Below are 27,681 nucleotides of genomic sequence, written 5' to 3'. Positions count from 1 at the left end.
CAGAAATACTCCCATCTTTGAGGTGAGGGCAGCTGAGCGCTCCCACGGTGGCGAACTCCGGCAGCCGCTGCCCTGCCCCGACCCGACGGGCAGCGCCCCGTCACAGGGCGGGGAGAGGCACGGCAGGAAGTCGGTTCTGGTTCCTGGGTTAAGGCGCTCGGGCAGGAGCGAGCGCCCTGTGCCGGGAGCGGCCGCGGGCTCCGCGAGGCGCTCGTAAGTCTGAGTCGCTTTGGGAAGCGCCGCTCGCTGTCCCGCGGGGGGCGGCGGCCGCTCGGCCCGGGAACGCGGTGCGGGCCGGGCGCTCCCAGGCCGCGCTTCCGCCCCCCGCTCCCGGGGGCGCCGGGTCCCCCTCGGCCCGGCTCAGAGAGCGGGGCCGGGGGCGCAGCGCTGGCGCGAGGAGGCGCTCCCGGAGCGGCGGTAGCGGGGTCAGCGGGATCAGTGTCGGGCGGCGTGGCCCGGGCGGCGATGGCAGGAGCAGGAAGAGGCGCTCGCTGTCCCCGCGGGCAGCGGCGGCGCGGCGGGGGGAGAGAACCCCCGCGCTCCGGGAATCACCGTCCCGCTCCCTGAGCGCTGAGGGGCGGCCCAGCTGTAGCGCTGGTGTGGCAGGAGGGGCTTCTGTCGTGTTCCCGACGCATTCCGCAGTCGGGCAAAGCAGGAACTGTGTCCACTAAGAAAAAAAAAAAGGGGGATAAAAAGAAAAAAAAATCGAACGAAAGTGCAGTGAGCTCGCATTCTCTCACAGATGATTACCTCAACAGGTTTCCAGTTCCCAAGATGATGGCAGTGTAACTTACAAAATATTTCCATTGTAAAAGCTGTTTTGAAGGCAGAATTATGTAAAGAATTACTTGTTGCTGGATGGCACCTATGTTCTCATCTCTCATATGAACCTATGAGAGGTAGGCATGTGTATTACGAATTAATGTGTATATATACACATGATTAGCTAAAATATTTTTTCAGAATTAAAGGTGTTTTCTGACGTACTAAGAAAAGTCATATGCCTCTCTAGTGAGCTGTGGAGCTGAGACTGCAGCAGCAATATGCTGCTAATCTTTGTGTTGGAGCTTTTTTGGCATTTGACTCAGAATATTCATATTGCTGTTTCTTTTTTTTCCCACCTATATCAGCAAAATGTTTCTCATTTGAGGCAAGTATTTTAAGATAATCTGCAGGTTTTATTTGGTTTGTTTACTTAAAAGTTTGCCTTACAATGTTTACTATACCCAGTTGTTTTCTGGTGTTCAAGTCTTTACTTAAATACGAAATTTGAGTTCTCATTGCCATAGCTTCAGCAACACAGCACTCACAGGTATTCACATTTGCAGGCTGAGCTTTGGAGCTAATCTCTTCCTCTAATTCTGACCCTGTTAGAATAAATTCAGCAATTTGTATTGCTGCATCTCCACTGACTACATATTGCTGTTAATGATTGTGGAAGTCTTTAGGATCTAATGAATATCTAGAATGTCAGTTGCTAAAGATCAGGGTTGTCAGTTTTGGGCTGAATTATGTATGGAATATAGCGACTGGAACATAGCATAACTAAGGCTGGTTAAAATAGGGGGATATTTGGGTTGGGGGTTGTTTTGGTTTTTTTTTATTTTAGGGTTGTTGGGAGGGGTTTTTTCCTCTTAGTTGGATGTAGGGAGAAGGGTAAATGACAAGGAACAGTTGGCAAATTCCCTGATAAATATTGATGCCTATGGAGGAGAAGCAGGAAAAGGAGCCAGCTTTTCTAACTGCAAGGAGTTCTGGATATGAGATATATAACATAAGAAGCAGTTATTTATTCCAGCAACAGGCAATCCAGGGTGTGACTACAGAGTAGTTTAATCCAGTCTAAATCTAGACTGCGGCAGTCCTGCCCACGGCTAGTCTCATGTTCCCACTGCCTTCTTGTGCTGGTAGTAGTGCTCCAGCAGCCTTGCAGTGAGCTAGCTCCAGTTTTAATTTCAAAGTTGGTTTTTTTAGGGGGGTTGTTGTTGCTTTTTTGAGGAAGTAGGGAGCTACTTTGGCATACTCAGCTGTGTAGCATAGAAGTGCTAATACTGGTACAAGTAAGTGGCAAAAATACATGGCCAGAGATTGGGTAAGGTCCAGGTATTCTTCTCTGTGGCAGGACAGACTTACATCACTGTTACATAACTGTGACCTCATGTTACAGTTTCAAAGCCAATGCTGCTGCTGAACACGGGTTCTGTCTGCCTTTTGCTGATGTTTTCTGCTCCTGTGCAGGATTCCTTATGTTATCATGTCATTTGAAGTGGTCTGTGGATCTGATCTGGTTAAAACTAACACAGCAGAAACACTTTTAGTATTTAGTTTTAAACTGGATCGGTTTGCTGATATGGTTTCCTGTAAGGTTGCTTATGCTGGAAGAAAGGGAAGGGTGAGGTAGAAGCAGAAATGAGTGTCTAGGGGGTATGGAGCAAATATTGGACCAATTCTTCTAGTTACAGTTCTGTCTTAAAGTGTTGCTAGTAATGACTTTCATTGACTCTTTCTTACTGCATGGAGTCTGAATTTTAGGGAGCTACCAGTAAAGTAGCTACCATTCTCCTTATTTTTCCCTACCAAGTAGAAAATCAGGTGCAGTGCTACAATTCTGCCTGTTGGATCAATTACCAACAGTCCAGCTGACAGCAGAATTCTTTGTCAATGCTCCCACTCTCAATCAGTGAGTAAGTATAAGACTGGAAATTAGGTATAAATTTTAAATACTGTTTTTCAGATGAATATTTGAATTTGCATGAATGAAATTAATACCTTCATTTTCTATGAACTTTGAGCCCTGTTCTCTCTCTTAGTATCTGAACAGTGTTTTCAATCCCATTGGACTCATTTTTTGAAGTTATGTTTTATATGTACAAGACATGCCATTTACTAGGTAAATTGTTACAAGTGTCAGTGGAGAATTTCAGAAAAGTACAAAGTCAACGTTGATGCAAACTTTGCAAGCTTTTAAAGAAAGTGAGAGCACGCTTTCAGTCACTGTCAGCCATAACAATGCCCTCTGCAGGTTAGCACCTGTCCTTGAAAGCAGATGTAATATCTGATTTTATTCACTGAACTACATAAAACAGTCCTTCATTTGAAATTGAAAGAAAGCCTACCTATTTAGTTAAAGATGTACCCCAGGTATTAGAATGAATATTCTATTTAGTGAAGGGATACCCTTCGGGGGAGGAAGGGGGTGGATGAAGTAGCCTGTGTTACTGAAAACACTCTGAGACAGTATGCAGGGACCCAAGATTATAAACTACTGTACTAGTGTTCAGGAAAACAAACAAAGAAAAAACCCAACAAGTCAAAACAAACAGAACTTTCATATGAAACAATGTAGGTGTTTTAGTGAAACTTACCAGTTTGGATTTCAGTAAGGCTTGTTACATCAAAGGATCCCTAAATGATTCCAAGTTGTTAAAGAATTCATTTTGCCACTATTATAGGACAGCCATGCCAGAGTGGAGATACAATTACTTTTGCAGTACACTATTAAACTAAAATTTGCAGGATGAAAAAGTGCAATATCTCTACAGTAATCTGTTGCACCTTCTAGGAAAGTCAAACCACATTTCTGTATTCAAGCCCTATGATAGGGAAGATATTCAAAGCCAGAAAACATGAACAAAATCTTCAAGCTGCAATCCTCAGAATTTAGACCAGGGTCCAAGACAAATTATCCTCATACCCTTCTTGCTTGGCTTATCCTCATCTGACTGCACCACTTTCCTTAACAGTATCTGTGGTTTATGCATAATCCCAGAAGATAGTGAGAGATGGTAGTGGCACACCATTTACTATGAGATAACCGTGCTTTAAATACCAGGAGGGATGAAATTATTAATTTTTTTTTCTTAATGCTAGTACCTTGTTTTTTTGGGGGGGTTTTTTTGAGAATTCACTAACTTATTCTCTACTGTGCTTATGTTATGATAAATTTTGATCTTAAAATTAATGTCATATAATACTATAGAAGCAAAGGACCTGTGTTTGCAAAGTTCTTGAAATCGGAGTCTGTGACGTTCACTAGTGTTGCAGTCTTATGTGTTGAAGTTCATGAGCTGTAGTTTCGGGAGTTTTACTAAAGTTGTACACAATGTGTAAAAAGTTTATAATATTGTGTGACAGGGTCCAAGTCTTGCTAATTCTTACTGGTTGGTATAGCTGATTTTTAGATAAAAGATGTTTTAATTCACCTTGTAGTGTAGCTTGTGTTGCCATTTTCAAATATTGCATAGAATAGGATAGGTTTATGTAATCTAATGTTACTGAGCTTTTATCATTCTATTGCTTAATGCCAAAAGCTGAGTTTAGTTTTGTTTATCAATACTGTCTGTTATTTCACAATTATGTAAGCCTTAAATTTTTGGAGATCACATAAAATCAGGTAACTGGTGATCTGCACCAGTTTTATATCTCAGTCCTAAACACTGTAACTACACATATATTTCCACATTCTGTACATCCAGAATTTGATCCAGAGTTAACCTGCTTTTGTTTGGCTTTTGTTTAAAACTATCTGTGGACATAAAATTAACTGTTGAGGTGAGCAGAGCTATAATTTAAGCTATTATGTGAGTTAATGGTCAAACATACTGCGCATATTACTTGAATATGATATTAGTACAAGTCACACTATCTATGTTTTTAGTGATATACTTCTGTTTCTTAGTATTCTCTCTTTTTCCTTCTGATTACTTTTCAGGTCTGTTAACTCCACCATCTTTCCAGTGATGAAACAACGTTGGGAATTATGGACAAAAACATTGGAGAGCAGCTTAACAAAGCTTATGAAGCCTATCGACAAGCATGCATGGATAGGGACCATGCTGTGAAAGAACTACAGCAAAAAGTATGTGTCGGTTTCTGAATTCTATCTTTACAGCCATCCTTCCCGCGGAGGATGGTAGTACATGTAGATTTCAGTTTCACTGTAGCTATGTACACTTTAGTGCATCTGTTAAAGTTGGAAATTGCCATTATGAAACCAGGCCAGTACACTGCAGAGTAACTCATTAAGCTGTGAATTTAGTAGGTGGGTTCTGGGTTTTGACCTTGAATTAATTTAATTTTTTTAAAGGTGGGAAAATTGTTGTCTGTTTTGGAGGATTAATGAAGTCTTCTAATGTAAACAGCAAAGATATATATAAAATTTACCTACCTTTTTGAAATTTAATTTGCATTCTTAAAAATTAATTTTTAAATTATTAATGTAAATAGCTCAAATTAAACCACTTTTTGTTAATAGGAAGATAGGCCATATGAATTACTAGGTGTAAAGGTCAAATACTGTAATATTTTAAGCACTGTGCAAGCTATTAGGACAACAGAGTTTTTGTGTTGCAATGTGTACAGCAAACGTATCTGAAAGTTGCTAGAATAAGTATTCTTTTTTTAAAAATAATAATCTCTACAATTATTCTGTAGTTATGAAGTAACGTATTCTGGAGGCATTCTGACCAGTAAGGAGCACCTTTTGAATTTTTACTTAGTCTATTGCAGAAAACATTAGTTCAGTCAAAACTCCTCTTGAACTTCTCATCAAGTAGGACAACATATTGCAAAGCTATCGGGGTTGGCTTTGTCATAGTAGTTTTATCATTCATATTCTTCCCAGCAATGGAACCTCTGTTACAGGGAGCCTTGAATTGTTTTAGTGCTACAGGACTTTCTGATACTTTGTAGAACTGGTAGGCTGGAACTTTGTTCAGGGGCAGATGAACCATATTCAGTGTCAAGTTATGGAAGCAGTAGTAGAACTGGGAACAGGGAAAGGTCTGCTAGAGAATATTCTGATATCTGGGCCCAATCTTGCCATCTCCTTGCATGACAAAATAAACTAGCCAAGGCATTGCAGAACACATAACAAGTCAGTCATGTGTGCAATCATCCACTGTGCAGTCTGTCTCTATTCATAGTCTTGCAGCAGTGCTGCTGTAAATCTGTAGAGATTTCTATACATAACAGTCACAAGTAGTGTGATTTTTGTGCTGAAATTGCAAACTAACTTAACAAAAGGCAAGACATTTTAGAATGTTAAGGGATCTTTTAAGTTCTGTCTCATATGATGAACAATTAACTATTTTAAGAAAAACTATTAATTAAAACCATTAATTAAAACTATTCAAGATAATTAACTATCTCCAAAACTGTAGATGACTGAGTCAACTACAATACATGAAAGAAACTTCTGCTCGAGAAACAAGACATCGAGTACGAGATGTGATAGCCCTTCTAAAGTCTTTGCAAGAAAACCAGAGAAGTGTGGGATCATAAGTGTTAAGTGAACTAAATGCTTGCAAGATTTCTCTCTGCACTTTTGCTCATTCACAAATTAAAAATTAAAGCCTTTGATAAAGGATTGCTACCAGTTTAAATCTTTGTCCTAATCGAACTTTCAAGAGATGAATTTTGTGACTTCAGAAAAGAACAAAAGTATTTTTTTAAGAAGAGTTGGTACTGTAATTACTTGAGGTTTTTTTGTTTGTGTTGTTTTGGGTTTTTTTTAGCAAAACTCCTGGCTTTTGAATGACCTTTGTACAGTGCTTTACTCTAGCAACTTCGTCTGTTCATTGTGTGGCCTCCACACAGTGTTGGATTGTCCACCATGCTGTTGTTAACAGTTTACTACTTAAGTTACCGATAGGCCACTTGTTTTGCCAGTCTCTAGAGCTGGGAGCCATGTCAAGCACACAGAAGCCAGAGTCATCTCGGCCAGATGGTGTTTGATACAGATGGATGGTTGGTTGTCATGCAGATCTTCTAGTTGGTAACTTGTTGCTGCCATCTGACTCAAGGAATAATTTGTGCACACTGGCTGTCAAAAGCATCTTCTCTTCTGTCTGTTTTAGCTGTCATGTCTGTGCTCTGTACAGAAGTGTTGACAAGACATTGCTGTTGTACATTTTCAATTTGGTTCTCAGTGATTTTTCTGCTTCATGAGGTCTCTTCTAGCTGCTGGAGTGTACTGCTCTTTGATCACTTTTTTTTTTTCTTTTAATAAACTCTCATAGTACAACTACTACCTGGCCTTTTAAAATAAATTTTGCTTTTAGATTTTTTTCCTGCCTGCTTTACAGACAAACACACTGGACAGTAGGAGAGTATGGAATTTAAATGTGGCTGAGATTTGAGAATTAGATAGCAATATGAATAAACTATGAAAGACATGAGAATAATGCCCCGTCTTCTCCCAGGCGGTGACAGGTGCTGACCTGTTCAGTAATTGACACATTCTTAATTTCAGAAAAAAATCAGTGCATTCCTGAGTGTTTTCTTGTTGGGATTTTGCAAGTTTTCTTGCTTGTTTTTAGCATTGCTTTAACTTCAGCATTAGGCATGTGCTAATAAAAGAATAGTTTTGAATATTAGCATCTTTCTACTACCTGGCCAGTTGTTCGATTAATGGACTGTCTAGCAATATTTATACACTTTGGTGAAATATGAGCAGTATTATTAGAGGCTGTATGACCTGTTTATAGCAGGAGATGGAGTATAGGAGATACAGGATGGGACTGTTTGCTTGCCTTCTCTCCCTGTCCCATTCATGTAGGGTAGAAAAACAAGTCCACTATTTTTAAAGAAATGGACAAAACTGTTCATTAACATTCAAAATGATTTACAGAATATCTGTTGTATGGAATAAGCAATGTTGATGTTTTGCATTTAAAATCTATCCTTTAAAAGCCTTTTTTTTGTTTAATTTGTTAGCAAATATGGAGGAAGAAAATTACTCTGTTCTATAGTTAAACTAACTGACCAGCATTCTGAAGCGTACTAAAATTTTAATTTTAAGCCTGACTTAAGAATCCTAACTTAAAAGGTACCCTTTACCACTACCACGGTTGAAACAGTTACTAAAGCTCAGGATTTATTTCCTATAATACCTTTTCTAATCAGTGCAGTCCCAAAAAATATTGACTTGCCAAAGGTTCTCATGCAGAGGACCACAACTACACTTATCTTTAAAAATCAGAGCTGCTTTTTATATGCCAAGTAGGAGACCCCTAGTCAAAACAGTATAAGATTAATGCTAATTATATTGTATTTGCAGACAGAAAACTACATGCAGCAAATACGTGAACAGCAGGAAAAGATAGAGCTTCAAAACAGCATTATTGCAAAACTGAAATCACAGTTGGCTGCTCTGAATGCTAATAGAGGTATGTACTCCAGTTTGCACGTTATTGCTTTTCATGCTGTGTTGCTCTGATGAATAGTTCTGACTTTGTTTCTTCAGTTTTTACAATATACATATCTCAAATGAGTATCATACTTTTCTGTGAATGTGAGAGTTAACACAAATGTGCCATTTCAAGATCTATTTATAAAATGCAACACTTCTGGGGTCTCTCTTTATCCTCCTCAAGAAATGGTGAGATTTTCTTTAGAGGTAGAACCTGCTTACACTGAAGCCAATAAAAGTTAGGAAAATATGGTTCAAATCATTCACTAGAATTACAAAAATATGTTACATATTAATTTTACACTTATCTGTTAATAAGCTTATCTCAGGTTCTTCTAGATGTGAGTGCTATGTCTATATGTCTTTTATGTTAGATGGCTCTTGTGATGCTAATCTTATTGGATAACCAGATTTTATAAGCAGGTAATTCTCTTTCAAATCAAATAGTCATTGATGGATAATTTTTCACTGTTTGACTGTATTACACAAATAAGAGAAAAGAGTCAAAGTAACCATGTGTTAATCTGCCATGCTCATTAAATATTTATTCACACTAGCCTAACACTCCTGGTTTTCATAAATACTAGCAAAGTGGCTGACTTTTATTTTTAGGGTACATGTACATCCTTTATTGCTGATTTGTCTTGCATTGTCTGCAAGCACTGAATTTGCCTTCTCTTGCTTGTTTAATATGAAAGCTTGCTGAAATAAAATAAAGGAGTTAATGCTTCATGTAATTTTGCTTGTATTTATAAACTGACTGTGAAAAATGCAGTGATAGTCGCCTTTTTTTTTTAATTTAAGGTAGTGCACATCCCTACATTATGATGCATGAAGACATTGAAACATTCAACTTACCTTTCAGCCAGCTCTCTGAAAAACTGAACATAGCAAAGCAAAGAGAAAAACTCTTAAAGGTACAGTCACCTGCAGTATATTTAACATAAGTTCACATTTGTGCTGTGATTATACTATGAGACCCTAAGAGGTAAGTGAGATTTTTACTGGTTCATTTGAGCTACACCTGAAGTGCACGAGTGTTGTGACACTGAGGTCTGTTTAGATGAACTAAACATCTACCTTTGATCCTTCCCAATGAAATTTCTGTTTGGCCATCAAGCTCCCTAGAATACTTTTGATCATAAAGTAGGAACTTACTTGCTTATTTATTTCTTAATTTGCCAAAATCAGTGGTCAGAAAAGGGCTTTTTCTTTCTTACAACATTATTTCACATTGCAACCAGTCTTTGTATTTTTGCAAGAAATGGAGAATCTGCACTCAAAAAGTGGTGGAGTAGAAAGTGAACTATACATTGCTCTGGATATGCTGCTGATTTGTTTGGATTTTCTAAATAGCCAGGTTTAAGACAATGTCTCTTCTGCCTCTCTTCACTGAAGTAACACTGAGATTTTTACTACAGCCTATTGAGAGTAACAGAAATAAGAGTAAAGCAATAGTGCAGAATATGACTTAATTTTATATATTAATAAAAGACAGTGACAGAGATGCACAAAGTTGCGTTGTTCTTATCCTGTCATCTCATATTTTTGGGAACAGTCTTGTAGCATAAAATCTCTTATTTTTGAATATGAATCTCCATAGCTCCATAACAGGACCCTGTAAGGGTCGTAAAAAGACCCTTGTGTGAAATCAGGCATTATATTTAAAAAGAATCTATTTCAGGATTTATTTCCTAAACCTGAGCTAGATACCAATTAATTATGCTAAATTCACAGAAATGCATTTTTTATCAGAAATGTTAATTGAAAAATGATTTCATTGGATTGCTGATGCTTGCTTAATTATCCTGAAGGAATCTCATTTGAGACTAAGCCTTTACAAACATTTTAAATGTACTGTTAGAAAATATTTATATATACAATCCTTTTCTATTTAAAAAAATCTCTATATCATTTTTCTGCACTAGAATCTGTAATCAGATTCTGTAATCATTTCTTTCCTAATCTTTGCATTTATTTGGATTAGAACACAGCTGAAGGGTTAATTCTTTGATGGAACATCTTTGCATATTTTTGCATTTTGCTGTCTTGAGTTGGATAAAAGTTATGCCTTATGCTTGCGCATGAAGACCTGATCAAGTCTAATATTTCATACTCTTGTTTCTGAATGCTTGCTAAAGAACAGTAGTTTTAAGTAACTTACTGGCTCTGGCTGTGTCTTGGCCATGCCATTCATGAACTGGCTACAAGTAAGATACACAGCAGTCTCTCTACACAAGTTCTCATTTTATTGAATAAACTCAGGGGAGAAGAACCATATAACCCCAACTTCCTGTTGAAGATGATGGAAAATTAATTGTGTTGTTTATATGCCTTTGTGGCAGCTGCCAACTTTTGTGCTTTTTAAATGTAGAACTTTTGATGTATGATGGATAAACTGCATGGAATGAATGTGTGAGACAAGTTGGGGAAAACCCAAAAGTTCCCATTTCTCTGTCTTTCTCAATAAATGAAGTAAAAGTAAAAAAAACAGAACAGGTAGTCAGCCAGTGGAAGTTTGTGCTTCAAGGGAAAATTGGACAACTTCATGCACAAAAAATCTCTTGAGAGTTAGTAAATACAAAGACACTATTACTAAGAAGATTTGGGAATTTATTAAAGGATGTATCATGAATGTCTCCTGTTTTGTTGTACTTTTTTCTCCCCTAGACATCGTATTTTGACGTCTGTTAGCTCAAAAATCCATCATGCTCTCACTGGCCCAATATGGTTGTCTTATACCTAACTCAATAAAAAGTACTGGCTTTTTCAGGTATTGAAATTTGGAAGTTCAAATATTCTGTTTGAAAGTCTGTATTTTTCTAGTCATACTCCATCCACATTATGCTCTAAACCAAATAAATTATGCCTACAGCATAATCCTTTACAGCCTCCTCAGAGTCTCTCCCATGGCTGGAGGTGCCTGGATTTATATATACCTTCTGAAACTGTCTTTTGCTAAGTTCAGTGGGATTTTTCAGTGGATTGTATTCTGCCCTGCAGTAAAATGAATAGGAATCCTGAATTGATTGTAATAGGTGCATGATTAGATCTTAAATTTCAGATGTTTAAAATGAGGGAGGGGCTGTCTTTTCTGTGTTTTCTAGTAGTTGGTCATACTTATGTATTTTATATACTGTTGTCAAGTTCTGTTGCCTGCATGTCATAAAATGTTTTAGGATTTTTTTGCTCACATTTTTCTTCACTGAAAGAGGTGAGTGGACCAGATTAGCTTGTTGGTCAGTACCAAATATATACAAGATTAAGAGATTTTTTCAGTCACCTGCCTGAGAAGACTAAGGGGCCCTATATTGCTGCCTGGTTTTGAGACCCTGGCTAGACTTTGTTCAGCAGGAAGAATTTGGATCCAGTTACTCTCTCAGAGCCAAAGCTGCCCAGCAAACAGAAAACGTTAGAGATGAGACAATGTCAAGCTTCTACTTTTTAGAACAGTCAGACATCAGAATTCTTATAAATTCAATAAAACATGAAGCTGAAGTCAACACCTGTGACAAGACAACATGCTCATGATCACATTTTCCTGGTTCAAGAATTTCAGTATTAAATGCTGTGTGGAATTTGTTCATCAGAGTGTTTTGTGCCATGAAAAAGAGGAGGAAACTGTGTGTCAGGAATGAATAATGCATAGTTTTACAAAATTGTTCGTCCTGCAATAAATGTTTAGGTCTTCTTTTTTGTGCGGGACGTAAACAGAGGAATGGCAGATGTATGGTAGTCATCTTTATGCTCTAAATTAGGGTCCTAAAATGACTTACATAACTAAGAGCAGCTATTGCAGCAGTCTTGCAGAGTTGCATGTTCCAGCTAATACCAGCTTCTCTGGTGTCAGTTTGTTTCCTATCTTTAATGCAAAGAAAGCTGTACTTGATTTTGTGCTAGCTGATAATTTTATACATTTAACTGTTGTCTGCTGCTGCTATGATGTATGCAGTAGGATTAGGCCCTGTGACCAGACATAAAAAATTCTGGTATCAGCAGCCTACGACCAGACATAAAAAATTCTGGTATCGGTAGCCTTTTCTACTATTCCTTCATCTGTTTAATCTATCTCTACCCAATAATAACAAAGAGTTTGTGGATAAACTGTTAAAAGTTTCACTTAATATTCCCTTAGACCACTTACAGTTCACATCAGTTGAATAGTGGTTTCCCTTGAAACCGTATGACCATTTGTTTGTTGTAGGAAGCCACTGAAGTAGGCCATTATAACACACTTCAGGGAAAAATAAAAGGACCTGCCTTTACTGCAGTACTGGTGACTGAGTGGTTGTGAAGCAGCTCTGCTGAAAAGGAGCTGGGATCTTGTTAAACAGCAAGCTGAGCATGAGCCAGCAGCATAACCTGACAGAAAAGGGCAGCAGCTTCCTGGGTTGTATTAACAGGAGCACAGCTAACACACCCAGGGAAGTGAGTATCCTCCCTCTATTCATTGTTCATGGACTGCATCTAGAACACTACATCCAGTTTGGGGACCTCTAGTACCACAAAGACATGGACAAACTAGAGTTCAGCAGAGGCTCCACTGAGATAACTGGAGGCTTGAGTACATATCCCATGAGAAGAAGCTGTGGAAACTGAACTTGTCCAGCCTGGAGAAGAGACGGAAAGCCAATAGTTTTCCAATACCTATATTGAGGTTAGCAGGCAGATGGACCCAGGCTCTTAACAATGGTGCATGGCAAGAGGATAAGAGACAATGGGTAGTTAAAACAGTAAAGGTTCAGACTGGACATAAGAGAAAATATTTCACCATGAGGACAGCCAGACAATGGAAAAGGTTGCCCAGAGAGGTTGTGCAGTCTCCGTCTTTGGGGAATTCAAGACCAAACTGAGTAACCCGATCAAACATCGTAACTGACCCTGATTTGATTAGAAGCTAGAGAACCCTTGAGATCCCTTCCAAGTTCAATTATCCTCCGATCCTATAAAGCCTCTCCAAAAGAAAATATACTGATCTGTTCACAATACATATGTAACTACTTTGCTGGCAGCTAATACTAGCATGCTTAAAAGATCCAATGTGTTGCAAAGTACTTAACTGAGCAGGTATGACCTGTGTGACATACTTATAAAGTTTATAAAACTTCCGCCAGTTTATAAGTGTTACCAAATCATTGCAAACCACCAAACTCAGTATTGGAAACTGTAACATTATCAAGCTATGAACAGTTGTATTATTGAAAGATCCCAAAAGGTTTCTCCAGTGCTTTTCCTGGTATCCTGATGGGGCACAAGGATGATTTCCGTCAGTATGTACTGATATGTCCTCATTGCAACATGTTGCAATGGTTCTCGTGTGGCTTTTCTCTCTGCTTACTTAAATCTTGTCCTCACTTCCTGCAGGAGATACAGGAGAAATGGAAGAGAACTACTGACCGTTGCTGCAGTGGTTCCAGTTATCCAAAGGCTTTTGAAAGCCCACATGGGAATTAGAGCTGTAATAGTCTCAAACATAAATTATGCTGTATCACATGCTCAGTGAAAAAGATCTTTTACTGTCCTTAAGATACATTTGTTCTTCAAGGGCATTATCTTTGATGAAAGCTTTTTCCTACATGTTTGGATTTTACATTAATATCAAAAGAAAACACAGGAGAAACTGTGTCCCCTGGCTTTTTCTAAATGAGAAATGGAATTTCCAGAAATGTAAAGGGTGGAAGAAAGGCTAGAATTAAGGAGTTTTGCTGTGATAGAAACATGCCATTTTTAGGTAATGTTTTGAAGTCACTGAGCAGAAGAGGCTTAATCTGGATCTCTGAGATACCACCCAAGTCTGGAGTTGCAGTAAGACCTACCTCTTACTGTAGGTTTACTATTCAGAGTCACAATTGAGACTAAAAACCGATGATTCAAAGCTATTTTTCTGCAGGTTTTTGTTTGTGGTGTGTTTTTTCTTTATTCCAGATAGTATTACCTTTTGAGGCTAAACACTTGTGTCAGCTACATGTACACACATCCATGCTTAACAAGCTGGTGTCTTGGTGAAGCAGCTCTGGACCCACCCTTGCACGGCTGTCATTGTCAAGTAGAGTAGCCCTACCTACCTACCTAATCTCCAAAAGCACAACCTCACCCTATTTAGGTTCCATTTGAAAATAAAACATGGTCTTGGAAAAGCACTTAGCTGCTTCTTTCCTCTTAACCTTGCCCAACTTGCCTACAGACTATCTCACTGCATTTCACTGACATTCTTCTGGAAAAGTTAACTTTTGGGCGTACTTCTCTCACAGAGACAATCATGGGGCTTTAGGACAGTTTTTGTGACACTTGATACAGCTCAAGATTAGTGTTTCTGTAGATTTCATAAACTGACAACTATAAGGTGTTCATAGCAGCAGTTTTTAACTGTTGGTTGCTCTTGAAAATTTTTGCAATTTTCAAGCATATTAAAAAATTGAGCATATTAAAAAAATTTTTTGTTATTCGACCAAAAAACCCACATACATAAAAATTCCATTAATTACTAGATGGATCATTAAAGTCAGGACAGCCAGTGCTTTTTATTTCACAAATCTTTATGGGACTGAAATATTTGCAATACAATCCTTGTGAAGGATGAGAGGCTGGAGAGCAGCCATGCAGAAAGAGATCTGAGATTTGGTTGAGGGCAGGTTGATATGAGTCAACAATGTGCCCTGGCAGCCAAAAGGGTGAGCTGTGTCCTGGGGTGCATCAGACAAAGCATCGCCAGCTGGTCAAGGGAGGTGTTTGTCCTGCTCTGCTCTGCACTGGTGCGGCCTCACCTTGAGCACTGTGGTGAGTTTTGGGCTCCACAAAACAAGAAGGACATCAAACTATCAGAGTGTGTCCAGAGGAGGGTGACCAAGATGGTGAAAGGTTTAAAGGGCAAGACTTACAAGGAGCAGCTGATGTCACTTGTTTGTTGAGCTTGGAAAAGAGAACCTGAGGGGTGACCTCACCCCAGACTACAACTTCCACAGATGGGGGAGGTGCTGATCTCCTCTTTCTGGTGACCAGTAATAGGACACGAGGAAACGGAATGAAGTTACATCAGGGTAAGTTCAGGTTGGACATCAGGAAAAGGTTCTTCACTGAGAGGATTGTTGATTGTTGGAACAGGCTCTCCATGGAAGCCAGTCATGGCACCAAGCCTGTCAAAGTTCAAAGAGTGTCTGGACAACACTCTTAGTCATATGGTTTAGTTTTAGGTAGTCCTGCAAAGAGCTGGGAGTTGGACTTGATCCTTATGAGTCCCTTCCAATTTGAGATATTCTGTGATTCTCTTATTGAGTTCTTGGGTTTGCTCAAAAATTAAGGTGGCTGCAGAATTATCACCATCTTCAAAATGGTTTAAGATTGAAATTCATGAAACATTATTTTATGTATTGTACATGCAAAAGATATAATTTTTTAATGTAAATTATACAGTAATTGAACAAAGTGTCTTTATTTTTTATAAACACTAATATGACTTTCAGAAATCCAGAAGATACAGTTCTTTGAATAATAATCTATGATAAGTTACATCTATGTGTAGTGGTAGAAGGTTTTTACCTTCAAAGTAATAATGTAATAAATAAGACTGATCCTTACTTATATTGCAGAACCTTAATTTAGCTTATTCCAGACTGCTGAATAGTGATAGTCCACAAGTCTCAGTTCTATTAATTGTACTGGTGTTTCTAAAATTATTTTTTAGGAACAGTTAGAAAGTGAGAGCATGAAATTGAAGCAACTTGAGGACAAAAGCAATCAAAAGGAAAGGAAGCTTTTATCTGTTATTTCCAACCAAGAAGATAAAATAAGAAATCTGAAAAGCAAATTGAAAGAATTAAATGAAGCACAAAAGAGTATACAGATGCCAATATATAAAAGGGAGGTAAGATAAGAAACCAAGTAGAGATAAAATGAAAAAGACAAACATTTGTAAATTATTACTTCTTTCAAACAGGAAATGTTTGGAATTTATACTAATTATTCTACTAAGCACATTTTAAATTTCAGCATTGTATAATTACTAGGAAATTGTCAAAGTATATAAAGCACACAGGGAATACCATTAAATACATATTAGTTGGTTTGTATGTTAATTATTTTATGTTATGTCTTTAAAATGTTCATATTTGTGGAAACTCCAGATTATAATTTCTGGTTTATAAATTTCAGTAGGAAGTTTTCACCAAGACCGAGTTGATTTTTTTCATTTTTTTTGCCACCCTAATTTTGTAACAGAATAGCATCCAGAGTGGTATTGTGGGATAGTTAGAGTGCAGTCATTGATGTGAATCTAACCATGTATACATATTTTACCTAGCTAATTTAAAGTGAATGCAGGTAAGGGTGGGAGCACAGCAACACATAAGTTGTTGCTATTAGACTTCCCAAGCATTGCTTAACTTACTATGGCAAGCACTTGTAAAACATGTTACTAAGTATAAGGCAGCTCAAATGTGTCTACAGGAGCTGCAATTGCTTCAGTGCAAGGTGAGACACACCTGTAGGCCATGGATCTGTGGTTATAAGCACTGTATCAGCTTATACAGATTTCTAATCTTATACAGTTTAGAAATCAGCTGATTTGGGAGGTGTGATCGAGTTCATGTCTGTTTTGGAGCACATATGAACTACCCAGGCCATCTGGTAATGCAGCTCTAGTGGAACTCCAGCTTAATGACTGGTTGTTACAAAAACTTTCCTTAATGCCTGGCAGATTTAAAACTATGTAATACTGGAGTGAACCACACGGTGGTAGTCAAAGTTAATAACTTATTTAAAAACCTGCTAGAACTTCTGACATATTAGCTTGTGATGTGTTCAGTGAATAAATTGATTTTTAAGAGCTAAAATAGCTGGACACTTCACTAACAAGCTTATACAAAATACATAATCTTACCTTATACATGACTGAAAAAGAATTACAGTCAAGCAATATTCTTAGGATGAGTTCCCTTTCAAGGGAGTATGAGCAGAGGAATGCTATACTGCATTAAACTAAAAACTGTTAAACTAAAATTAGGAATTTCACACAAACATTAAAAAACTGGTTTTGTCATTTTGTGAATATTTTGATAGCTTCCAGCAGGACTTAGGTGAAGGACCCCATGACATTTTTATTCATATCAAGGTGAAGCGCAAAATTAATATGCTAACATGTGCTCAATATTTTCATATTTTACTTCAAGGTGAAAAGTAGGAAAGTTGTTCCAGATAACCCTGAATTATCTCTAGGGATCTCTGGTATTTCACCTATGGCTGAAAGGTAAATACTTTTGCAGCATTTCTAAAATTTGCTTTTGTCTTTTCTGTCTTTAAATAAGGCCCTCTTTTCTACACAGTACCTTAACAAAAGGATGGGGAGAAGTGGGAAGTGGGGAGCATCAGAGGTCAAAGAGCTCATGTGGGAAGGTAATAAAGCCAGCAACTATGTGGAATCATAACTGGGGCTTTACAAGTATGTAGGGGTAAGTTGGGAGGAAGAAAAATAGCCACTTGGTTCAGCAGGAGGTTAAACTCTGGGAATCAGCAGTGGATGTTAATGCTAGAGTTTGGATAAGCATTGACTCCCTTGCATTAACTCTCTTCAGGACAGGAATGTACAACCATAATGGATTAACTGATCAGGAGGGAGTCTGATAGTCAGTATGAAGAAATAATTCATGGCCTGATCCATCCTAAATGAGAGAGATTGAAACCAGGTTTATCTGTTAAGTGAAGCCAGTCAGCCCCTGCTATAACCAAGGGACCAAAAGCAGTAGATTTCCTAAGCAAGTATTCCCTCTTCTGCCAGTGATTTCAGAAGAGTATTGACCAAAGTCTTAGGTTTGCATTTTTCACAGGATAGGCAGTAATGCCACTTTTAACAATTTTACTGAAGTTAGGTAGAAGATTCTGTAAGGTGAGGTTAGGGGAGTGTTAAGGGAAAGTATGGTGAATTCTTGCTGTCTCCTTATTCTCTTGCCCCGACATTCTCTTGACCACTCCCAGACATAGGCTAGGTGAAGTGCATGGGTCTTTAGTCTGGCTCACTACTCCTTTAGAATAAGTAGGAAAGGAAATAAGACTGTGATGTGAGAAAGACTTGTTTGTCTTTATTGATTTATATCTAAAAAATGAAAAACCTTTACTTGTCTTCTGTCTCCCTGCTCTCAAATAGCTCGCTTACTTTACTGTTTTCTTGGAAAGAGGTATGTGATTGGTAAGATTACTGGTAATCTTACACTAGTAAGATTATAGTATCACAAATGTCTAGCAAATTAAGATTGCTTCATCTAATACTATGTATATTTTAAAGCTCTGATTACAGACTTGAGTCTTTTATAATTTGTTATGTATTAAAACATCTGAACAAATTGTCAGAATGAGAATGTTAAAAGTAGCAACTTTAACTCCTTCTGCTAATCTTTTTTTCAAAAGAGATACAAATAGACATTTGTAAGACATTCTCTTCAAAAAGAGAAGCACGGCAGAAGTAGGAACACAGCCCGATTGCTATACGAATAAGCAATAAAAAAGGAAAACAATTCAGTGGATTAAAGCAAAATCCCTTTTGAGGTCTTTTGATACAAAGATGCAAAAGAGAACACGAATCGAACTTCACTTTTTCATCCTTGAAGTTAATTTTATAAAATCCATTATGTTTTGCTTAGAAATGTAAATTACTCAGCAAGTTTATCAAAATTTCACAATGGAATTTTATGGATGCATCAATAACTGAATAACATAATGCCTTTGGGCAAATAAACTCACTCCAGCATGAACTGTTTTTACCATTCTCGGTGTAGTAACTAAATATCAGATGCCCATGTATAATAAAATAAATCCCTCGAAATAAAAGGAAAATTCATATGATGTTGTATGAAACAGAGAGGGAATGAGTTCACAAGCCCCTCTCCAAAATGCGAAGTAGACAGAAATGGAAAGAACAGTAACAAAGGCTTATGTGTTCCTTCTTCTGCAAAGCCTGAAATGCGCGGACAACAACAGAAAACAATGTTCATAGTGGCAGAATCTTATTTTCCCAAGAATGAAGTGGAAACAGTACCCATGGGAAAGATAAACTGTTCCACAAAATACCTGAGGGAACTGAAAGAAATATAAAGGCTGGATTTCTGGGGGCAGTCCTTGCAGAGTCAGTTCTTAAGTTCAAATATATGTGTGTATGATATGACTAAACAGCTCTTTGATAACATTTTCTTTTCCTTTTTCTGCTTGCTTTTATGAGGAGAACAAAAATATGTATACATATGTTGAGGAACAAGATCTCCAAGAAAAGTGGCTTATAGTATTGCTTTTCTCTGGTTTCTGGGTGTGACTAGATTAAAGGTCACAACCAGCTGAATTGGTTGACTCTTTAATTTACAATTTGATCTTCCAGAGAGAATCTGGAGACTATTTTCCAGGACATGAAAGAAGAGTGTCATCGAATATGTATGCTAGCCGAAGAACAAACAGACCAACTGATTAAATTTAAGATAAAGCCAGAACCTGAAACTGGTAATATCATACTTAAGCTCTTATTGTGATTCAACTGTTTGAAAGCTTTGCTTTATATTTGAAAATACTGCAAATTACACATACATAGAAGTATTTCTACTGTTTACCATCTGCCTTTTTCAAGTCTGTTCACATGGTGCTCAGTATTTCACCAAGAAAAAGCACCGCCAGTTTTGGCATTCTATGAGGAATGCTCCAAATCACATGCTATAAAAGACAGTCATCACATCAATGGCTCTTGTAATTGTTTTGCCCCTTGGAGTGAGAGGCAGGCACTTACTACATGTGATATCCCATCATACTGTGTGAATGACAGCACTTGCTTGCTTTTAATTTAGCTGTCAGTTCAAAAGATGTCTGCTATGAATGTCTCTGGCCCCATATCTGTTAGAGGAAAACTGCTGGACTGAGGACAGTCAGAGAACTTATTTTCTAGACTTCCTTGTGCAGACTCTTGAATACTGTTTTGTTATATGGGACAAGAGCTTCATCGAACACTTCCTGAAAACAAAAGAAAGGCTTGAATTTTGTTGCAGCCGTAAGAGATCCTGGATATCCAGTTCTCCTAATGCTTAAGTTTAATATAACGTAAGCTACTGTGGATATTCTCTACTAGTTTTTCAAATAGTAGGATCAGACTCTTAAGTGATTTTAATAAACACCTGCCAAACTCACACAGCTGATGCAAAATATGCTGATTTCAGCTCTTTCTTTTAATTTAGGTCATCCATTACTGAAGTGCTAATGTGTATCTTGTGGTTTCAAATTGCTATGTCTGAACTGTATTGCTATATATGTTAATAACTTTCTTATTTGAGGGTGGAAATTTTGGAGGATGTGTGTTTGGCAACTTACTTCAGAATGGTTTTGGTTTCCCTAAAGAAGTGCCTAACTCAACGGTGTGAAAAGCTATACATGATATAGATTTAATCTGTTTGATTTCTGTTGCTTCTGTGTTCCACTTTATTCCAATATCTGAGTGATGTCAGAAGGGTGCTGTACAATCAATGTGTACTGAAGTTATTATCTTACCTGATTAGGATTAACCGTGTACATTATTATCATTTTTGTTAATAAAGTGCTGAAAATGAAGGGGGAATTCTCAAAACAAGTGAAAATATGGTCCCATTTCTGAACAGTTATTCAGTTTAAATATTTAACTAATTTGGAAACCAGTGGGAGTTTGGTACCTGAATACCTTCTAAAATCGTGCTCATGGTGCCTAGCATGTTCTTGGCACTGTGTGAAATGGTTTGGGTTCCAGCTTCTATTTCTGCCACTTCAGTAAATATATGCAAGTATGTGTTAAGAGTATGGGACAACATAATTTTCAATAAAATGAAAATGTTTATAGCCATAAATCAAACAGAAATAGAATTACTAGAACATAATTATTTCCTTTTATTCTGTTCTGATAGTTTTTGTGTCAGATCTCATGTTTGTGAAAGAGAATTCAATCTGATTTTAAAGAGAAAAAAGTAACAATTAAAAAAAGCCAAGAAAGAAGATCAAAAACCCCACAGGAAAAAGACTCCCAACACCATTATCTTTAATAATTGTACTTCAATGGACTATTTAATGTTTTCTTCATTCTTTCTTCACAGAAATACAGTTTTCCATGCCGATACAGTGTACTGATAAAACTGATGAACAAGCAGAAGAGCTTTTTAAGCCTCGGGTTATAAAGGATATAAATAGAGGTGCATCATGCATCACATCTATCACACCAAGAGGAGTGGGCCAAGATGAGGACAACAACTCTGTAGAATCACTTTCTAAATTTAATGTCAAGTTTCCACCTACAGACAATGACTCTGCTTTCTTGCAGAGCACTCAGGAAAAACCAACAGTTTCTTGTACCGGTATAGCTGAAAACATGCTTCAAGATCATCATTTTAACCTGGAGCACAGAGACCGTGCTGCTAACCTCAGTAAATTGGAACCTAACTCATTTGAAGCTCGTGGCATTGATCTCATGACCTCAGCTTTACAAAGCTTAACTACTGTTGACAAAACAAACCCCTCAGATCATGCAAACGTGCCTATAGAAAATATCCATGACAAACCGTGTTTAAAAACAGCAGACAGTGGTTTCACATTTGTACCTAAGCACACAAACCAGGGTGTACCTGAAGCAATTTTTTCTTTAGAAACTGCTGGAACAACAGTCAGAGGTCCTCATCAGGTATCTATCTATAAATAGTGTACATTTCAAAAAATGGTAATGATTCAGACACAAACTTTGCAAAGAGCTTTGAGACAGGATTAATATATTCTATATTCATCAGTGTTTTTTTTAAGACAATATCTCTTGTCAGTTCTTCTTCCTAATACTGGTGCATGTATACAAGTCACTTTTCCAGTGAAAGGGCAGGAATTTAAGCAGACACAGGCACTGGATGCTTGTACAAATTTCAGTTCATCTCGATATTAATTGCTTCTATATCTATTTCAAAGCTGTCATTAATCGTAAGTTGCCCCCTAGATTGCTTTCCTTCTACCCTTGATCTCAGTTGAATAGGGCACAAATTTGTTTTAATTGTTTTTCATGTACAGCAGAAAATATGAAAAATGGACTAATTAAAAAACTGAACAGATAAATACTTCCACTATGCTACTTTTTATCTCAATCTGAAGTATAAACAACACCCTATTCCTCCCCTCTAAGGAAACTTAAATTATTTCATCGTAGGAGGAAAGCATTTTTTCAAATGAAGGAAAGTTCACTAAAATACTTTATTTTAGGTTTATGTAGGTAATTTGGGCTTGAATTTCAGTTGTGGCTTGAATTTCAGTTGTAGCTTGAAGTCCATGGGAGCTTCTGAAAACAGGGCCCAGTTGCTGTAATGCAGAAAAGTATTTTGGCAGGTTCTGACACTCACAACTCTTGAATACTTTGCTTCTTTTGTGTAACATCCTGTCTCATCTGAAAGATGGCAAAATTATGGAGCTTTATAGACTGATCTGGTTGGTTGGTTGGTTGGTTGGTTTTTTCTGTGGCTTTGCTCGCACCTTGTGAAAGAACAGATTTTCAAGAATAAACAAGTAGTGATATTTAGGAATTCTCTGAGCCTAAATTTCATATATTTTTACTATTTACATTGATGTAGTTTTGTGTTCTTTTCTAATGACAAGGTACGTGCAGCAGAAGAGCTTTACATCTCCATTTGGCCACTGCATGACATGCAAAACTAGCATGTGGAAAGTGTCTGTAGGACGTGATAGCTTTGATGTTTTCTTCTCCTAAAATTTACCCAGTCTAGTTTAATTTTCTATCATAAACAAGTTTTGCATGAAAATTTTAAAGCATGGAAAGTTTGCTGTTCTTCATCATTGTATTTTAAACTATAAGCCTGATTTTTCAAAAAGTATTTTAAATATCTATTTGTAATATAGGAGATCTCAATTCTATACTAACTTATTAATCACAACTTTTATTGTTCTTTATTTTTCTTTGGGTCCTCAGTTCAAGTTGCGACTGAGCTAAACAAATTAAAACATTTATTTTATTGCCAGCAGAATTGCTGTGGAGCTATGAAGCATTCACTCCATTGCTTGTTACTATCCTCTTTTCCTGTATTCCCTCTCCAGTTTGTTCTTTTAGTAGTTAGTATGTGTATTCATTTTTCAATAGATGGCACCCTGCATTGTACATTACAGCAAGGGAAACAGCTGGTGTGTGGTTATAAATTGATAGGAGAGTGTGCAGCTTAAAAAGTACAGAACAGTGGTTGAATAGCAATAAGCCTTTGATCATTGGTATTTCTGCAAAATTAGGAAATTAATTTGGAGCTATCATTTAAAATGTGAAGGATCTACTTTGTGGAGAAAAATGTACTAATGCTAACACTCAGAGAAAAAGAAAGCTAATGGTGAACTGTTTCAGTATTTCTAAGTCATATCTACAATAGCACTGCATTGATTAAAATGTTACATCTTATCTACAAGCTTGTTTGAAACAAGCCAATATTACTTTAGAATCCATTAAATGTACATCTGTATATATCAGTTTTTAAAGATCCATCACCTTTATTCAGCAGCATTCAAAATAGGTTTTTAAATATTTTTCCCAGTGAATTGGACTCAGCTCTAGAGATTTTTTCTGACTGTTAATTGTGCTAATGAGTTGATTCACAGATAATATATATGTAGATTAAAACACTTATGTTTTTTTAGAAGTTAGTTGTATACATGCCCTTTCCGTTGTGTTAACCTTAGGAAATTTATGTAAAAACTTGTTCTTAGTATTTTTACCACCTTTCTAAGGGTAGTTATCCTGCATACAGCTTCTATCATCCCTTCCAGTGGTGAAGCTCCAATAGGAAGGAATAACATATCTCAAATTTTTCCCTAGCGTAGTTAAAACTTTCAAGTATTTACTACATATGTTAACTTATAAAATGGAAAACCCCATAAATGCAGTAGATTTGGCAACAGTAAGTTCTTGGAACTGCTCTCAGTTGGTGTAATAAATTTAGCTCTTTCCTTCTATGTGGATACTAAATCTAAAACTCAGTACTGTTTTCTTTAGATGTAATTTAAAAAAAAAAAAACGTGACTGAAAAGAGCAGCAGATTAAAATAAACATGGATATTAGTGAACCTAGGATTTTACAGACTACATTTAACTGAGACTTTCATATAGATGCACGTGTTTATCTGTATTTATCTGCAGTTTGAGGGGGTTGTTTCCACCAAAAATATTTCTAAGTATGTTCATGATTTTAAAAGCAAATCAACAGTCTATTAATCTTAATCTGAATACTGATGTTTTTGAAATGGAACACCTGCTTAAATAGTTCTCCTATTCTGAAAACGATATTAAGTACATGCTTAGCACTCAAAGAAATGGAAGTTAAGTGCCTGCATCTGTGGGTTGCTGGATGAGTACCTCCCCTTGTTGTGCTTCCAAGATGAGATATAGTATTTTTACAATATTATTTTATCTCTTTTTCAAATTATGCTTTACATCATAAGGTATCAGAAACAAGTAATTCTAAACACATTTATGTGGTGTGCTTAAGTGTGTTAACTTATGTTTAAGTGTGTCAGTGTCTAGATAGATTTAATATGCAATTTACACCAGCAATATACAATAAGTAGACTCTTCGAGCTGAAAAGAAGTGGTGTGATTGCACTTAATTACTAATTAGTCAATTTAATTATATGGATTGCTGACCATAATGAAAGACAGTAAATCTGCTATTGCTATGTGATAAGCTAAACACTGTTTAAATACCAAATAGGCAGGAAATTGACTCCCAAGAAGTTTAGGGTTGTTTAAAAAGAAGGTTTAACCGCAGTGAAAGCCACGTTAGTTGTACAGTGGGTTACCATGGCAGGAATAAACAATAGATTCTAACTATTTGACATGATGAAATTGGAAGAGCTGAAAATTAAAAATCTTGGGTAAGTATCAGTAGCAAGAAATTTAAAACTTCTAAAGAAACTACTTCCTAAAGTATTCTTGCTTGCCTTTCCATGTGCTAGTGAAGCAAGAGGGAAGAAAACTGAGCCAAAAAAAACCCTGTAGGGTGCTCTTCTCTTCTAGATTCCATCCCCACATAGAGCTCATACCAGCTTGCTGCCATTCTGTCTACTTTGCAGTCACAGCAGTATGCATTTGGTTTTCAATTTACTCAAAACCTGATTGTCCTGGCCATATAACAGAACTATTTATTTGATCTTGTGTTGCTAATATTAAAGTAATGAAACTGAATTTTTAACTTTACTTTGAAAACTGATAGAAGACTTTTGGTTCCTAGTTGGTATGATTCTAAATAGTGCACACGTAGTCTCCAGACTTAAGTGCCTTGAATTCCAATGTCGGATAAACAGAGTTAGCTTTAAGCTAACTAGCTCAAGGACCAAGAGCAATGCAGCTGCTGAACCCAATACAGCATAGTTCACAGAATTGCCTGAATGCATGGGTGTGTATTCAGATGGTCCCAGCAAGTTTGATGCTGTCATGGCCGAAGGAATCCCAAACCAGATTATTTGAGACAGTCAGAGCAAATAAGTACCTTAAGCCACATGACATTGCTCTAATAATTTTGTAAGTAAACTGAAAGCTAGTTACGTGCCAATAAGAATGGAGATATTAACTCTGTACAAGAAACAGTTTATTCTAAGGTAAAAAATGTATTTTCTTATTTCTGTTGAATGGCTATTTTGTACTATGACTTCTAGAGTAAAATACTGAAATGCAGAGTTAAAGAAAAGCTTTAATATGTATCAAACTGGTATTACAGACTATTGCTTATAGCAGTATTTATTATTAATAGATACCAAGGTATTTTAAGTATTTGCAAGGACAGTGTGTTTACAGAACTTAAAAAAACCTAAGTTCTGCCTTGTTTTTTTTAAATGAGAACTCTCTAGTAAACGTCTCTGGTGAGGCAGGTGTAAAGAATACCCAGTTTAAAGAGACAGGTATTTTTTTTTATATAAATATAAGCTACAGCATATTGTAAACCACATTGTAAACTACAGCAATAATAATTTTCTGTTTCTTTTAGATCATTTGGCAGCCTCAAGACAATGATTTGCTGGCACAAGCATATGCAGACTCTGAACTGAATCAGTGTAGAATATGTGAATTCTGTCGAGAAGTTTTCCCACCATCTCCAACATCTAAGGAAGATTTTCTTCGTCATCTGAATTCCCACTTTAAAGTACAGTCTTAATGTATGAGAATTCAATGGTTCACTGGTTTTGCATACTTTTTTTTTTATTCAATAGATACGCTAAGAATTTAAGAATTAAGACTTCTTGTAACAAGAACTCATGACTGAAATTGTTTGTCAGATAAGCACATTTTTAGTTGTCTTTTGACAAGGTAAAATGAAACTAAGTCACTCAGTACTGTAATTCACATTATTGCTTGTTACGCCTCACCATTAACTTCAAGAGTGATGTCAAACACTTTTTTTTCCCAATTAATCTTTGCCTGATAGGCCCAAAGTCATGATTATATTTATGAGTGTAGACTTGCAGGATTAATGCCTTAATATGACTGGCAAAATTGATGTAATGCTAGGATTTTTTTCACAGTATCCAAGGATGTGATTATATTCTCCTTGAAGTAAACAGGAAGAGAAGCAGGCTCTCATTTTTCATTTCTATTATAAAATTTCCAAATTTAACTTAAAATAGCAAACTTCTTAATTCAGATTCTTATAAAATTATCACGGTAACCTAATGCCAGGTGTGCCAAAATTAGAATAGGCTTGTTCACTGGTAACCTAAATGAATGGTTGACTTTCCCAGAACAACTCTTTACTAGAGAGAGTAATCAAAAACAGCACATAAATGATCCTTTTGCCAAAATGTAACAGTAATGATTTTATGGATATCTGTTACATGTTATTAAAAAAAATACTTGTTTGTGTACCTTTCTAGCATTAATAATTACTAAAAATGCTTTCAGGAAAAAGATTATATTAGTATGAAGGATAGAAAAGGTTAAACTTTCCCTAAAATTAATAGTACCAAAGATTATTTGCCTTTTCTTCTGGTCTGCTACAAAGAATCGCTCAAGTCTGGTACAGACTAGAAAGCAAAGGCAAAAACCTAATCACCCAAATCTCAGTTACTTCATTTTTAACCTGAATATGCTTAGCAGCTTTCTCAATGCAATTAAAATTTGTGTTTAGTTGAAACATTGCAGTCTGATAAAGTTTGCACATTTTCTGGATTTCTTGATATCAAATTAAAAAGAAGGGGGAGTACTAAGTATTTTAAATTAAAGGGTGCTTGCTTTTTGCATTTGAACTGAATATAGGGTTTAGTCCTGATATTTGATAATTAGCATTAGGATTTTCCTAGCAGCAAAGCACAACATTTTCTCTTTTTAAAGGTTCGTTCGCAGGTGACAAATTTCTGGAAGAATTAACACCTGCATAATTTTTAGAAATGGATTTTTCTGCAATTATTTTCTCTATTTTAAACATGTCATGTTTGTGATGGGCTGTCAACAGAGTGTGCTGTAATAAACAGTGCATGCCTGCTACATGA

General features: G+C 36.8%; 1 protein-coding gene across 5 annotated transcripts; it reads left to right on the top strand.

Annotated features, from left to right (window-relative positions):
- On the top strand, positions 1-27,681 carry TANK (TRAF family member associated NFKB activator). 5 transcript variants are annotated; one of them, XM_017838419.1, is made up of 11 exons: positions 107-213; positions 759-899; positions 2,585-2,684; positions 4,712-4,858; positions 8,060-8,168; positions 8,996-9,108; positions 15,873-16,052; positions 17,356-17,432; positions 19,548-19,666; positions 21,271-21,851; positions 26,184-27,681. In XM_017838419.1, the coding sequence occupies exons 4-11, from the start codon at positions 4,760-4,762 to the stop codon at positions 26,349-26,351; spliced, it is 1,446 nt and encodes a 481-aa protein (XP_017693908.1). In that variant the 5' UTR covers positions 107-213; positions 759-899; positions 2,585-2,684; positions 4,712-4,759; the 3' UTR covers positions 26,352-27,681. The 5 variants fall into 5 exon arrangements, with proteins under 5 accessions (XP_017693912.1, XP_017693908.1, XP_017693909.1 ...); XM_017838420.1 differs by having other exon boundaries at positions 2,582-2,684; XM_017838418.1 differs by lacking the exon at positions 2,585-2,684.

This window comes from Lepidothrix coronata, unplaced genomic scaffold, assembly GCF_001604755.1.
Source record: "Lepidothrix coronata isolate B3197 unplaced genomic scaffold, Lepidothrix_coronata-1.0 Scaffold338, whole genome shotgun sequence".
Classification (NCBI taxonomy): Eukaryota; Metazoa; Chordata; class Aves; order Passeriformes; family Pipridae; genus Lepidothrix; species Lepidothrix coronata.
The sequence above is the reverse complement of the archived record's forward strand: the minus strand, read 5'-3'. Positions and strand labels throughout refer to the sequence as shown.